Source organism: Thermobia domestica, chromosome 7 (assembly GCF_964235325.1).
Source record: "Thermobia domestica chromosome 7, izTheDome1.hap1.1, whole genome shotgun sequence".
NCBI lineage: Eukaryota > Metazoa > Arthropoda > Insecta > Zygentoma > Lepismatidae > Thermobia > Thermobia domestica.
Window position 1 is genome coordinate 161470158 of NC_137460.1, and position 16798 is coordinate 161486955.

At 33.9% G+C, this 16798-nt stretch overlaps 1 protein-coding gene across 1 annotated transcript in view; it reads left to right on the plus strand.

Moving 5' to 3' along the window:
• Atg5 (autophagy protein 5) overlaps positions 1-16798 on the plus strand; it is a gene marked incomplete in the record, with an annotated part of 79305 nt that overhangs the window by 50471 nt on the left and 12036 nt on the right. Inside the window, 1 exon segment of the mRNA XM_081765513.1 lies at positions 7176-7300. Within this exon segment, the coding sequence (XP_081621639.1) occupies positions 7176-7300 (125 nt within the window).

Genomic DNA, 16798 nt, shown 5'->3' on the forward strand with positions numbered 1-16798 from the left:
CATTTTTTCCCTGATGGCATTTATATAGTCCGCAGCAGACTTTGTTTTCTTTTTTATCAAGAAATTCCTATTGTCGTATTGTTGAAGAGAAATTATCATTATCTACGTGTTGCTCGCTATAACAAAATCAAGGACCTCAGAACTGAAGGAATTCAGAAGGAACTGAGCTTATTTATTTGTACATAAACTCTGGAATGCCATGTAGGTTTTTTTGATCAGAAGTTCATTTGATATAAATAATTGTATAATAAGCATATAAATTAAACATTATCAGTTCTGGAGTGGGTGTTTCGTCCTCTTTATGATATTGACAAGGTTCGTTTGCTTCACTTTTGGAAAGAACACTTACTAAAAATATTACTGTAATAGATGTACAGAGAAGCTTTCGAATTAACGCATAAAGGACTTAATCATATTTATCTCAAAAATTACTTTGAATTACTAATTTTCAGTCACGCGAAGATTGTTTAAAAGTTACAAACATTAAAAGAGCACGATTTTGAAGGAAGAATGTTGGACAGACACCAGGAAAGAGATAAAAAGAGCATTTTAAAAAAGTAGGATTCGGAGGAATGCTTTTTACCTGTACTAGTAATGGGCAAACTACGGCCCTTTGAAAGATTCTATCGAGTCCGTAACAATATTCCTGATTCGATGAATAAAAATAATAGGTATGCCTCGAGAAAGTTATATTAGAAGTAGACTGACAGATGAGCATATAACTTCACTTCAGAGAATAAGTGCATTCCAGTTCGAACTTGATTATGAAAAACTTCAATCATTAACAGGGCTTAGTATTATAGATGTGAAATGTCCCATTATTGTTTTTAATAAATTATATTGGCCCGCTTAAAGTTTTTCTTTCTTCTTTGACCACCTCCTAAAAGTTTGCCCATCACTGGCCTATACAATGCCGTACTTTTTGTTTTTGACATTTTTTTAAATAATTATTCTTAACCTTGTCCTTTCTGATACGTGTTATTTGGAAAAAAATCTTCGCATGAAGTGGAAGAATTGTGGCTGATAGTGAATTGAAGGAGGCTTGTTTTTGTATTTTACACTTAAGCTTTACGACAGCGAATTATTGATTGTTGTTAGGCAGTTAGCAGAAATACATGAATGGTACAGTAGATTTGTATACAGTTTTCAAAATTCTGCTGGCTGGCTTGAATGGCTAAAGATTATTTCCTATATATTTAGATCAGATAGTAGTTTTATCTATAATATAGCAAATATGACGAGAGAATTGCGTTTGCTTGATGAAATTATGTACGACGTTGATTTCCGCAATGACATACTACTTTAGGATAAGAATTTTTAGAAGTGCCTTTAGTATGACAAGTGAAGAACACTGAAGTGGAGTGTACCGTGTTAGTAAATAAAAAATTTAAAAAAAAAGTCTTAGAAATAATTATATTAATAAGAAATCTGATTGAAACTTTTAATCTGATTTTATTACATGCAGAGTTGAACCAAAGGTTAGTGGCAGTTTTAGATGAATGATTGGGATTTAATGTCAGTCTGTGATATATATATATATATATATTTAAAAAAAAGTTTGAAACGTAACCTACTACTTTAAATCCAAGTTTTTATCCAAGGTTTGGACATCTATCGGAAATTGAACCTGGTACTACTCACACACCATGTACACGTGTAAACTACTTGGCCACGAAAGTGTATAGTAACCTAAACGTAAAGAATGAATACTCTCTTCTAAGTTAATTTGCAGATTACATTTGTACGTATAGTCTATTCCAAAGTTTGTTTTGTCTTTATCTAGAAATACTTAATTGCCTTATTGTTGAACAAAAACGTGTTTGTTATTGTTTCAATAAATATGTTTGTAGTCCTCACTTCCTATGTTGTATATTTTCACATCTTAACGTCATTGAATCATTACCAAGGGCCTCCTTTGTATTAAGATGGCCTTCATTGATCCCTCCATTATCTTCAGCAGGTCCTGTAACTAGCCAGTGAAATTCGTCGCCTCTGAAACATATGCTTGCGTATTCAATCCCAATTGTGGGGCTGCGTGACTCAGTGGTAGAGCGTTCAATTATGGTGCATGAGGTCCCTGGTTCGATCCCAGCTCGCGCCAAGTGCATTTTGTGGTGCACAAACACCGTGTACGTGGGTTTCCTCGGGGTTCTCCTGTTTCCTCCCACTTTCTCTTCATTCCACTATTTTATTCATTTCTCATCATCACCGTTTCCTTTAGCCTAGCCGGTATAACCGTAGGACGTAAAACTCACAGATTTCATTTTATTTCAATCTCAATTGCTTCATGTTAACATACTGGTTGCATAGGTTTTCTTAGTATTTCCATTTCCCTGTACTGTATTCCTATGCACTACTTCATTGTCGTTCATTTGTATTTTTAGCCATCTCAGTTAGAATTGTGATTTATAGCTTGAAAGTTAAACTACAGATTATTATATTTTTATTTACAGTAATATTTAAATGAAAAACTTTCGTTTGGACTTAACGTCCCACGATTATGTTTTTTTTAAGCTGAGAGACGATAATTAAAGCAAGTGAATGATGATGGAAAAATTTGTGGAATGAGAAAGTGGGAGGAAACGGGAATACCTCGAGAAAACCTATGGACACGATGCTGTCCACCACAAACTTACTTGGCCGGAGATCGAATCAGGGACTCCACACATCAGAGGTAAGCGCTCTACTGCTGAACCACCGTGCCTCTCAGTAATATTTAAGTATCTGGTGTTGATCACTGCTGTGTTAATTAACCTTATGACGCCAACCTGGGGTCCGTGCAGACCCCAGGCTTCATTATGTTCATATATTTTCTCTGTTTGTTTCATTTTCTTATCCACGACTTAGGACATTTCTTTTTAATATGTTTTCAATTTACTTGTTGTACGCTTTTGTATTTAGAAGTTATAAACATATTTAAGAACCAAAACGTATTTAGCACACCTGGGGTCCGTATGGACCCCATGGTTTTCCATGCTTCCATATGCGCAGATATATAAATAAAGCTTGCTAATTGGTAGTTCCTAACAACAACATAAATAAAAGTAAATATTTATTCCTCTGACAAATGAGTTGTGTTGTTTTAAAAATTGTCAGAGATGGCAGCACTATATTTGTGTTATTATTCTATTAGAATTTGGATACTTTACTGGATGTTACTATTCACATATTTTTGAAACAAATAAATTCTCTTTAACAAAAAGTGTACTTCCTGTATAATATTTGTGAGGAAATTGTTCAATTTTATTTGTATTTCAATGTTGCCGGAGTATATTACTACTCAAATATACAGAAAACGATGCATTTCAGGCAAAATTACATTGAGAAAGTTCTGTTATTTAGTTGCAGTCTCTCGTCTAGGACTGCCTAAAGAAAGCGTTCTGCGGATGTTAGAAGTAACTAATAGCAAAGCAACTGAGGTTGAATCGGACGACAGCCATTACGAATATGAACGTGAATTGTCTGAGGAAGGGAAAGGAGACTAAACTACCGGTAGCTCTAATGAACGTGACATGACCCGTTTTCTGATTATGACCCTCCGCAGCGTTCTAGCTGAATTTTAGACATGTTAACAGAGCACGGAACAAAAACTACAGAATTTACACCTCCACGTGGAAAAAAATCAAGTGCACAGGACCCACCAGAATATCAGACATTGGCAGAAAATGTCGTCAAGGAACTCAAACCAGCGAACTACCTGCCTTCCAAGTTTTCAAACTCCAGAATCAGCAAATCTAATTGTGCAGGAAACAGAAGCTCGAATCTATGTTGAGAAAGCAAAGGAGTAAAACTCAGAAAACGACGAAACTGAAATATATGCGTTCATAGACTTCATTATTTTGGCCCTATTGCCAAAATCGGCAGAAGAAGTCTTGAATGAATTGTGGCCAAGTGAAAATGGACGTCCAATATTCCAAGCAATGACGTCGCTGAATCGTTTCAACTGTCTCTTTAGCTTTTGTTGATTCCATAATATTCAAACTAGTCAAGAGAAACTGGAAACAGACAAGTTATCAGCATTCCGTGAACTCGGGGAAATATTCATTCTGAATTTCCATGACTTGTACAGATCTGGAAATTTGTAAGCTATGGATCAGTAACTGATACCTACATGTGGAAGATTTCTTTTTGTATGTTTACATTCCAAGTATGACTGGAAAATATGGTATAAAAATTTACTGAGTGTGCAATACTAAAACATCATAATGATTCAGAAACAAAATATATGTTTGTCAGCATCTAGGGCATGGACGAGGGAATGTAAAAGACCTGGTGAAGTGACTTGTAAAGCCATGGTTAGATAAGCGAGGAAATATAACAATGGATATTTATTTCAGAAGCACCGGACTTGCCGGAGTTGTGTCTTCTCATAACAACAGTTCTTGGTACAATGAGAAGGTGCAAAAGGGATATCCATATAGAAATGGTTGAAAGCCGTGAGCGATCAGAAAATACGTAGAAATAAAGAAAATGTAGTATATATAAAATTCCAGTAGAATGTATTGCAGTACACAAATGTTGCACTACATATATATATATATATATATATATATATATATATATATGTGTGTGTGTGTGTGTGTGTGTGTGTGTGTGTGTGTGTGTGTGTGTGTGTGTGTGTGTGTGTGTGTGTGTGTGTGTGTGTGTATGTATGTATGTATGTATGTATGTATGTATGTATGTATGTATGTATGTATGTATGTATGTATGTATGTATGTATGTATGTATGTATGTATGTATGTATGTATGTATGTATGTATGTATGTATGTATGTATGTATGTATGTATGTATGTATGTATGTATGTATGTATGTATGTATGTATGTATGTATGTATGTATGTATGTATGTATGTATGTATGTATGTATGTATGTATGTATGTATGTATGTATGTATGTATGTATGTATGTATGTATGTATGTATGTATGTATGTATGTATGTATGTATGTATGTATGTATGTATGTATGTATGTATGTATGTATGTATGTATGTATGTATGTATGTATGTATGTATGTATGTATGTATGTATGTATGTATGTATGTATGTATGTATGTATGTATGTATGTATGTATGTATGTATGTATGTATGTATGTATGTATGTATGTATGTATGTATGTATGTATGTATGTATGTATGTATGTATGTATGTATGTATGTATGTATGTATGTATGTATGTATGTATGTATGTATGTATGTATGTATGTATGTATGTATGTATGTATGTATGTATGTATGTATGTATGTATGTATGTATGTATGTATGTATGTATGTATGTATGTATGTATGTATGTATGTATGTATGTATGTATGTATGTATGTATGTATGTATGTATGTATGTATGTATGTATGTATGTATGTATGTATGTATGTATGTATGTATGTATGTATGTATGTATGTATGTATGTATGTATGTATGTATGTATGTATGTATGTATGTATGTATGTATGTATGTATGTATGTATGTATGTATGTATGTATGTATGTATGTATGTATGTATGTATGTATGTATGTATGTATGTATGTATGTATGTATGTATGTATGTATGTATGTATGTATGTATGTATGTATGTATGTATGTATGTATGTATGTATGTATGTATGTATGTATGTATGTATGTATGTATGTATGTATGTATGTATGTATGTATGTATGTATGTATGTATGTATGTATGTATGTATGTATGTATGTATGTATGTATGTATGTATGTATGTATGTATGTATGTATGTATGTATGTATGTATGTATGTATGTATGTATGTATGTATGTATGTATGTATGTATGTATGTATGTATGTATGTATGTATGTATGTATGTATGTATGTATGTATGTATGTATGTATGTATGTATGTATGTATGTATGTATGTATGTATGTATGTATGTATGTATGTATGTATGTATGTATGTATGTATGTATGTATGTATGTATGTATGTATGTATGTATGTATGTATGTATGTATGTATGTATGTATGTATGTATGTATGTATGTATGTATGTATGTATGTATGTATGTATGTATGTATGTATGTATGTATGTATGTATGTATGTATGTATGTATGTATGTATGTATGTATGTATGTATGTATGTATGTATGTATGTATGTATGTATGTATGTATGTATGTATGTATGTATGTATGTATGTATGTATGTATGTATGTATGTATGTATGTATGTATGTATGTATGTATGTATGTATGTATGTATGTATGTATGTATGTATGTATGTATGTATGTATGTATGTATGTATGTATGTATGTATGTATGTATGTATGTATGTATGTATGTATGTATGTATGTATGTATGTATGTATGTATGTATGTATGTATGTATGTATGTATGTATGTATGTATGTATGTATGTATGTATGTATGTATGTATGTATGTATGTATGTATGTATGTATGTATGTATGTATGTATGTATGTATGTATGTATGTATGTATGTATGTATGTATGTATGTATGTATGTATGTATGTATGTATGTATGTATGTATGTATGTATGTATGTATGTATGTATGTATGTATGTATGTATGTATGTATGTATGTATGTATGTATGTATGTATGTATGTATGTATGTATGTATGTATGTATGTATGTATGTATGTATGTATGTATGTATGTATGTATGTATGTATGTATGTATGTATGTATGTATGTATGTATGTATGTATGTATGTATGTATGTATGTATGTATGTATGTATGTATGTATGTATGTATGTATGTATGTATGTATGTGGTAGGAAAGCAAAGATCCATAAGCAGGAGAATAAAAAATTGTTTGTGTTTAGTATATTCTTATAGTAAGTATATATATATATATATATATATATATATATATATATATATAATTTTACTATATTATAGTAAATAAAACTAAGGAACTTCATTTAACAATATAATAAAAATATAATAGAAATAAAACCTAACAAAAAAGTGCCTACTAACAACGTTATTGGTTGGGGTCCGCACGGACCCCAGGTTGGCATTAACGTAATTTTGAAAGGTTGGCGTCATAAGGTTAAGTGAGGACCGTTTTTGCTTGTTTATTGCAACAAATTTCGCTTTTTATTCTGAAAGCACGTTTTCAGAAAATGATCTTCAACTTACGTTGCATCAGATAAAATTAACTGTTTTTAATTTTCCGCAGGGAAGCTGTAGAATCGCATTTTATATATACAATTAAAGAAGCAGATGTATTAAAGCATCGGAGTCAAATTGTTTCTAACATGCAGAAAAAAGACCTCAACCAGTTGTGGCTGGGATTACAAAATGGTAAGAAATTATATAATTCATATGTCAAGGTTTTTTTATTTTTTATTATTATTTGGGATTACAATATAAAAACATATTTATGGTACGGCAAGAGTATGTGCGTGTTTGAAATCTATTCCACATTATAAAACTGTTATTTCAAATATATATTATAATAAAAATTACTGAAATTAATTTTTCGTTTATAATAAAAATAGTTCCGCGTTCCTTGTTTATCAAACGTTGAGGTGTGTGAATCGGTTCTACTCCACCTAAGAAGTTAATTTGTAATGTTACCAGGGACTTTGTTTATTATTGTTATTATTGCTCTTTCGAGCGATGATAGGAGAGAAGCAGGTTTGTGACCGCCAAGGAAAATTGAGTTCTAGTTCAACAGATTTACACGTTTCATGGCTTCTACATACAGAAAATTGCATTTTGGATGTCTATCTGTCTGTCCTGATGTATATATACACACACCTACGAACCATACCGTTCAACGTTTCTAGATCAAATTTCACACTGAACGTTTATATAAGATTCTCTATTTTTATTTATTTATTTATTTTCTTCTACCCCAAAAATAAAGCTAGTCTACTGAAGGGTGAAAATCGAAATTAACGATTTTCTCGAAAACAGCTCGAATGATTTATATATATATCGGAAGTTAATAATTCATTAATGATTATATTGTATGGTACAAGTAGTTTTTCTAGGAAAAATCCAAAAGGGGTAGTTTAATAGTGGGGTTAAGTTTTTATTCTTTTTCTTTTCTTTTCTTTTTTCTTTTTTTTATTTTTTACGATTGTCTTAAAAACGACTCAGGCAATTTCATTTATGTTTCATAAATATATTAATAAACCTGCAATCTAGCGTATGTGGTTCCTCATTAAAAGATCCTCAACGGATTATTTACTCTTAGGGGTTAATATTTTTCAGACTGGTTTTTCGAATACGATGTAGGTTCTTCTGCTCATATTTGAAAAATAAATATTTCATTAACAACCTTATGTATCTTAAACCGTTTCTTCTGAAAATTTTTATAAAAGGATAGTTTATTCTTCAGAGTGAGTTTTCTATATATATATATATATATATATATTCTTGAAAATTTCTCAGGCAATTTTGTTTATATTTCATAAATAAATATTTTATGAGCATTTCTATAATGAGACGTAAGCCGTTTTTCAGTCAATTTATTTATTATTTTTAAAGAATATTAAATTGCTCAGCCGGTTCATATTTCATAAACAAATATTTCATTAGCAACCCTATAATATTTCGTAAGATATTTCTCCTGGAAAATTTACATGTGTAGTTTACTTCTTGGATGAGTTTTTTTTATTTTTTTCTGTTTGTTTTAGAGAATTTTCTCTAAAATTGCTTAAGCGATTTTGTTCATACCATATTTTATAAAGAAATATTTCAATAACAGCCCTACAATATGGCAATATCATTTGAAATGAAAATGTTCACAACAAACAGTTTAATCTTAGGAATGAGTTTTCTTCGGTTTTTCGCCAGTTGTTATAAATTTGTTCATGCGTGACTTGATTTTTTAATTAATGAAACCGAGAAAGTTTTGTGTGGGTAGACTGTACCTTTTATTTATTATCGATTGTTATATTATAGAAGCTAATAGATGTGCCTACATCGGTTCAAGTGTAGAAAGCGTCTTCGTTTTGCGTTCCTGCAGCTTCTACCATAATGCTGATGGCATGGCTTTCATGTGTATACGAGCAAATATCAAAAAGATTGTGCAGTCACTCAGAAGGAAACAAACTACGAACCGTCTCAGACATGCCTGTTATGCCTTGTTCCGTACTCATTCTAGGGATTTTTCTTAAAAGTAAATTCCTTAAAGTGCAATGATTAGCAAATTTTTATGCATGGCACCCTGCATATCCAGGGGTAATCAGCGAAACTATTATTCACGAGGAAATAAAAGCAGTTTATGGGAATAAAAAACAATCCTATGGTATGGTATCCAAAGTAGAAACGGCATTTTCAAACTGCACACATGACCACTTCGGGTGCTCCTAGATCTGGGAGATCATCTTCCACAGATGTCGTTGTGACAGAGAAAGTGGAGATCATACTTGAAGACAAGAGTTTAAACATTGAAGGTATTGTGGCTGAAATCAATACTAGTTACGGACCCGTCTGGAATATAGTTTATAACGAGTTGCATCCTCTTAAAGTGTCGGTATGATGGGTGCCACATTTGCGTACCCCTTTCCAAAGGAGGATTCGAGAGGGAGCGTCAAGGAACTTGTTGGATCGCTGTGAGCATAATGAAAAGAATTTTTCGGCCGACTAGTAGCAATGGATAAAAGTTAGGTACATCTTTATGGCCCAGAAACAAAGATAATGAACAAACAGCGCAAACACCCTTCTGCCTGGCATATGCGGCGACTTGGTGCGGCAGCTAACAGACCCACTTTAGTCATACAACATAGTATCTTTCGTCTAAATTGTGAGTAAGAAATGGATTTCAGTCTACTCATATTCGAGCAAAATCGAGTGTTGAACCCAAATAAGGGCAATTTAGAAAAAAATAGGGACTTTTTTTTATAAATGACTTTATATTCAAAAAGTGGAAAAAGAACGCATAACTAGACAAGTAGAGATGTAAATGAGCGAACTTTTCACGCGAACTTTCATTTTCGAAAGTTCGTTTCCGAACTTTTCATAAGCAACTTTTCTCGAACTTTCGCTTTCCTTTATTTACTAATTAGCGACACTCATTTTTATAATAACTTATTCTGAACATAGTGTAATGACTGTGAGCTAGCTATGTGTTATACAGTATAGTTATTTGCACCATAATGATACAAGATGGACTGACACACATTGACATTATACATGATATGAATAAACACGTAAAACACATTGTAACTGAATCAGTGCTTTGCACAAAGAAAAAAAAAATATTAAATAAAATGATTAATTTTGTACTGGTAATGCGTGAGTTTATGATATAAACTTGTTTGTGCAAGTCAAATTTAAGTTTTTGGTTGTCAGCATCATGTAAAATTGAAGTTTTCTGCCGAAAACATACTGTTTTATGATATAGGCTTGAAATTTGAAATACATTCTTGTAACATTCCGTAACGTCTTTTGAAAAAATGTGAAAATTATGTACTATTAGAAAGAGAAAAAACTAAAATAAATTTACTTCGATTTTTAATATAGCCATGTTATATACCAAAATATTTATAATTTTACAGGTATTTTTTAAATGGACAATTTAAAAAAATGAGCCGAACTTTCGGCGAACTTTCGCGCGAACTTTTCAAGTTTGAACTTTTCATGAAATTTTCCAACACTATAGACAAGTAATCGAATTTGAATTTCCGGCTTACTGTGCAGGTGCGTTTACAGGGTGTCTGTTACGAAAGTCGCGAAAAAGTCACGAAATTTAGCTTTTGGGTCACGTTTTTTCTTTTTTAACTGTACAAATGTAAGTACAGATTGGAAAATTTTGTTCTATAAAACGTCAAAATTCACCACCAAAAATGTCTGTGGTCGGCTTTAGACGCCACCAAATCGCAAGCAAAGTACGTTTCTATCGCATGGATGAAAATTCGGCCTAATTCGCACCCAAATTTGCTCTTGAAAATGTTAGGAAATTTTGTGATTTGGTAAAGTAAAGGTCACGAGAAAGTCACGACATTTCATTTTGGAATTTTAGTAGACACCCTGGTTTACCACTACGCTACCCAGATTATTGGCCGATCAGCTACATACTTTTCTATTTTTGAAGTCAGTACTCATTAAATGCACCGCCTCGTAAACCAAAAAAGAATTTGTTTCCGATCCAGTCGTGTATTTTTGTGTTACTCCTTGAGCGTTATTTAATATCATTGAATTCTCATCTATAGAAGAATTGGTGTGAGAAAACATCGATTATTTCCTCTACTTACCATATAGTAAATAATTATATATTCAGGGTTCCCACTCTTCCCCCCAAAAAAATTCCAGGACGTTTCCAGGGCAAATCACCAATTTTCCAGGACTTTGGCACAGGAAGGTATAACAGGATTGCAACTGCAGGTTCAAAACTCACAATAGTGAAATAAAAAGTACAGTAGCTTATGTAGTGAATATTAATGCAAGTACAGTATTAGTACACAAAGCGGAGCGTAATGTGCTGCTTTTTTTTTTTTTTTTTTTTTTTGGTGGCCTCCCAACTCCTCTTATAGCCACCCGATCCACCCACATCCAGCACATGTGTGTTCATTCTTTCTACATGACATTTTAATTGTGCACCGAATAAATTTACAAACAACAAAAATCTATTTTTCGTACATGGCATCTTCATTGTGCGATAGTGTGATATATATATATATATATAATTAGGGGAAAAAAAGGAATTATATTACAAGTTTCTCAAGTAAGTATGGAGTTGTGTGATTTCCTCATCTATAGACATAATCTCTTTCTTCTTTAGCGAAGCTGCTTTACGGACAGCATTTGACTTTGTTAATAAAGTAAAGCAAGACTTCTTCTCTGCTTCATGTGCAAGCTAATTTGCTTCAGTCTCCAAAGCTTCACTTGTTTCCATGAATTTCATTTTAAACTGAAACACAACACATTGAGCAAGGCTATGTGATAATATTTAAAAAAAAAAAAAAAATCACGTAACAGTTTCAACACAATAACAGTGTCTTCATCAGAGGAGGAGTGGAAGTCTGATGAAGACACAGTTATTGTGTTGAAACTGTTACGTGATTTTTTTTTTTTTTTTTTTTTAATATTATCATGTAGCCTTGCTCAGTGTGTTGTTGTGTTTTAGTACAAAATGAAAACAAGGCCTGATAGAATAGTTAATTTCATTTTCTTTCTATGCAGCTGCTGTACATTTTCGCCTATCTCTTTCCTCTTGCTCTGCACTTGACTTTATCTTTCCACAGTTCTTATTCTCTCTAGCTCTGGTATATAGCGCTGCCTTGCATGGAAGGCATGATGCAGCATTTCTTTCGTGATATTCATTGAAGTAAGGTCTTTACAGGAAATGTTACCATACACCAATTTTAAGCCGACCAATGACTTCTTCTTCATATTTTCAACAAACAGATCTTTATTTATGTTGTAGCCTCGTTCGACAGCAACCTGCCCATGAGACAAAACCAGAAGCTTATGATTAACAACAAATCTTTAAATTCTTCCGAACAATCCAACAGTTTTGTGTAAAAACAATCCAGCCTCTCAGGGTCCAATTTACATATAGCAAGTGCATCTTTAAATTGCTCAGTAAATTTTCCATACGAAACAAACAGCTGATCACATTCTTTGGGTGTAGCCCATTTCTTCTCCAACAGTGACTGAAAAACACCACGAACCTTTACGGATGACACACTATCTGGATCTAGCCATGAAAGTTCTCTCACAAGCATATATTTGAGTGGACTCTTCTGTATGACATACAACAGTAATTTGCACAGGAATGTTCGGCATTCAAGTTTTTCCCTTTTAGTAACGTTCCTCTCTTGCATGCACTACGGAGACTTTGTGAACAAGTCCCAAGTCCAAATTTGATGCACTCATCATGTTGCTCTTTGATGGGTGAATTGTGATAGTTTAGCAACAGAAGACAATGCCCCAAGAACATATTTCTCGATGATTATCATGCGTGCTACTTTCATTCCAACTTCATACAAATCTTTAGCTAGGAATAGAACAAAAGGTTCATCACTTTGGTACCGCTGGTGGAGTGGTTTTAAGAAACTATTTACAAACACACACACACATACACAAGAAAAGAACTTACACTGCATTAGACTATCAGCACAAGCAACTTTCAAATACTGAAATGCATGACTGAATGCAAATACTGAAATGACTTTTGGTTCAGAACTCTTGCCAGGTGTGCTCTTAATGTGAGTTTCCACTGATGGCCACATTTCCAGAGCTCTTTCAGCTACCACTGCGTCTTCCAACCACCTATGAGCACAAAACTTCAATGGAAACTTTTCGCAGCCAGTAACAGAAATATTATCCTCACGTTTTGCCGGGGAGTCTTTAAACAGCCACCATAGGGATGTTAACATTGATTCCAAGTCCCAGTCTGTTGATTCATACGCCACACAAAGAGCCCATCAACCACCCACACATGCAGGATCATGACAAATTATTATTCAGCACAAAAACAGGAATAGCAAACAAAAATAGCAATGAATTAAAATCTTCATTATACTGATGAAAAATCTGACATTCAGTATTTCTGTAAATTTCAAGGACAGAAATGCATTTTCAAGGACATTTCCAGGATGTTTCCAGGACAAAATCAATTCAAGGACATTTCCAGGCCGAGTGGGAACCCTGTATATTATATTTATTATTTATTTATACAAAGTTTTAACCGTAGGCCAATTCTGTTATGAGTAAATGGAAAGAGATCAGAGTTGTTGCAAATAGGTGGTTTTCAATCTAAAATGGTAAAATTTGTCCAATCGCATCAGCGTTTTGGCTCCACACTTGTAAGGCGCCCTATGTTAAATGAAAAAGCAACGGTGTCAATTCGGTAGGCTTTTATTTTGGACCCTCATGGTGCCAACAATACAACATTGGTGCGAAACGGATTCTAGGTATTCTAGGTTCCGTGACACAACAGTGTACACGTTCCGCATGTCTTTTGTGTGTCCCCACGTTCCATTTGAACATAGTGCGCCTTAACAATGTGGAGTCCGGACGGCTAGTGTGATTGGAAAACTTCCACCATTTTAGATTGATAACCACATATTGCAAACAATTTTCCTCTCCCTCTACTTCTTGTATCTTTACTCGTAACGGAGTAGCCCGTTGTTTCGGACTTTTGATACACCAGGTATAAATCATCAATATATATATATATATATATAACTCATCAGATTTGGACTAGTTTTCAGTCCATTAAATTGTATGTATGCCCGCCACAAACGGGCGGATACCGATACAAAAGTAATATTTGAAGAACTGGTACTTCGCTATTTCCAGTTACTTCAGATAAGTATGCAGTTACGAAACAAATGATACGTTTATATGCGGGTTTATGGATATATGTTATTCGTGTCAGTACCCTCGAGTTTCCGGAAAACTTACCAATGACCAAAATACTACTGAGTCCTCATTGATTTGGCATTGAACCTAGTTTCTTTCAAAGACACACAGTCGATACTTTGTTTAATGCTATTTTTTGTGTGAATCTTTGATAGTTGTAAACAAAAATGAAAGAATGAGAAAAGCAAAAAGGCTAACTCACCGCAAAAGATATATAGTAGAATTTTCTTCTACATGTAACAAGTAGCGCTTTCGGAAGAGACCTCTTCCTTCATCGGCTTGCTTAAAATTCAGAAAGGATTTAAAACATGAAGGAGAATTTGGGAGGGTAAAAAAAGGTTAAGAAGTGTAAAAAACAAGTCTGTCAAAAAATTAAACATATGGGAATGGCATCACTGTCATGCACACTGTTTTCTTTTCTTACTTTCCAGATGGCGAAGTTATGTTGTGAAAAGATTACTCCAAATAATATTTATTTCTCCTCTTTCCAAATTAAGTATGGGTCTCTCTTTATGGATGTAATATGATTCTTTGATGTTTCGTTCCGTTGCTGTTTTTGCTTTGTCAATTAAACATGACTCCGCGATATTATGGTTATAATCTATAAGATGCGTTGTTGGAGCAGACAACTGTTGCGGGTTCCGAGACTTCGAAGAAGAAAAATGAAAGAAATTGAGGCGGCCGCGGTGGCTCAGTGGTAGAGCGTTCAGTCTGGTGCGTGGGATCCATGGTTCGATCCCAGCTCGTACCAAGTGAACTTTGTGGTGGACAAATACCGTGTGCGTGGGTTTCTTCGGGGTTCTCTCGTTTCCTCCCACTTTCTTCATTCCACCATTTCATTCATTTCTCACCATCACCGTCTCCTTTAACGTACATGGCATTCAAGATTTCATTTGAAAGAAAGAAATTGATAAGAACACGATATTAAATCCCAATACCTTGTACATTTTGCTGTACTATGCTAAGATTTAGTCTAACGCATCTTTATTGATCTGGCTCCACAGTAATAAATCTCCGAATATTAAAACTATAAGAGTAATATTTCTACGAATGTTAAGTCCCAAACGATGTACTATCTCATTATTCTGATCTTTTATTAGCAAATGTCCCAAGGTGTTGCAGCAGGAAATATCTTTTCGTTTCCCCATCTGCGTCTTTGATATAAAATTCATCTGATCAATTAAGAGTATGGCCAACAAAGCATTAGCAAAGCATTTAGCTTTCCAAACTGTGGGTGCCACGAGATGGCGCCAGTATCGAGGCGCAGCTGCAAGATTGCTTCTTAACGACTCGAGAGTATTTGTATAAAGTGTGAAGGTATCACGTTATAGTGGTCACAGATATAACTCCGTATCGTATTAAACTCGTTGTTGCGAGTCTGGGGCACGTACAATAGGATGTTGTTCACACATGACCACCATTATTTGGTACTTCTCTTATGGCCACAACTATGAGTTTGTTCTGCCCGCTCATCGATAGCCCAACGTTTCTCTTCGCATTGAAAATGCTTCCGATGATGAGGATGTTTCTGATTGAGTTTCACAAACTAAAGTGCCACGTCGATCTCAACCTCGCTGCTGGCGCCATCTTGTGGCATCCCACACTTTGGAAAGCGATATCTCAGGAACGGTGCATCTGACCACTCTGGTTCCTTCACAGTCGTTTTCTACGCATCGGAAGCTATTGATTGTAATCACGTTCGGAAAAATTCATGGGAAGAAGAAATTGAGGCTAAACTTGGACTCACTCTTTGAACACCTAGTGAACATCTTGGTGAAGCACCCCAAGCCCTTTTACTTCCCTTGTCGGTCTAGTATCAAAAAACGCTGAAACGCATGTTGTTTTAATCAAAAGTACAAATTCCGAATTTCATGTCTCCAACCTTAAGAGATTCTAAAGTGTGTTCATCATCTTGTAATAATTGCAACCCTCATTTTAGCTCATTTTACGCGAATTTTTGAAAATCCTTCCTTAGTGGTACCTTCCGTTACAATCCCTATGAAGTGTCCAAGTTTCAAGATTATAGCTTAAGCAATTCTGCCTAGGCGTTGATTAGTCAGTCAGGACTACTACTTTTATATGTAGAGGGTACTGTTACTTCAGTATTAAACTTTTATCTTACGAGTGATTTCATTTCAAATCGTCCAGGGTGGTCCACACGACTGTCTCAGATTTAGTTTATTTTTTAAAATAAGAAACTACATACAAAATTATTAGACTCATATTTTTTTTTTTTTTGCTGAAAAAAAAAATTCTTCGATATACAGCCTTCCAAAATGACTTCCTTCCTCTCGGATTGCTCGAAATACTGAAAAACATGCCAAATTTAAAATTTTATTGTAGAGAAACGAGTGTACTTAGTAACATAATCGCAATGTCAGGAAGAGTATAAAGTTGTATGTTTCGGTGGAGGGCCAAAATTCGTCTATTGGTCCAATAGGAATTGCGCAATTCACTCGCAATGTTGCCAACTTCGGT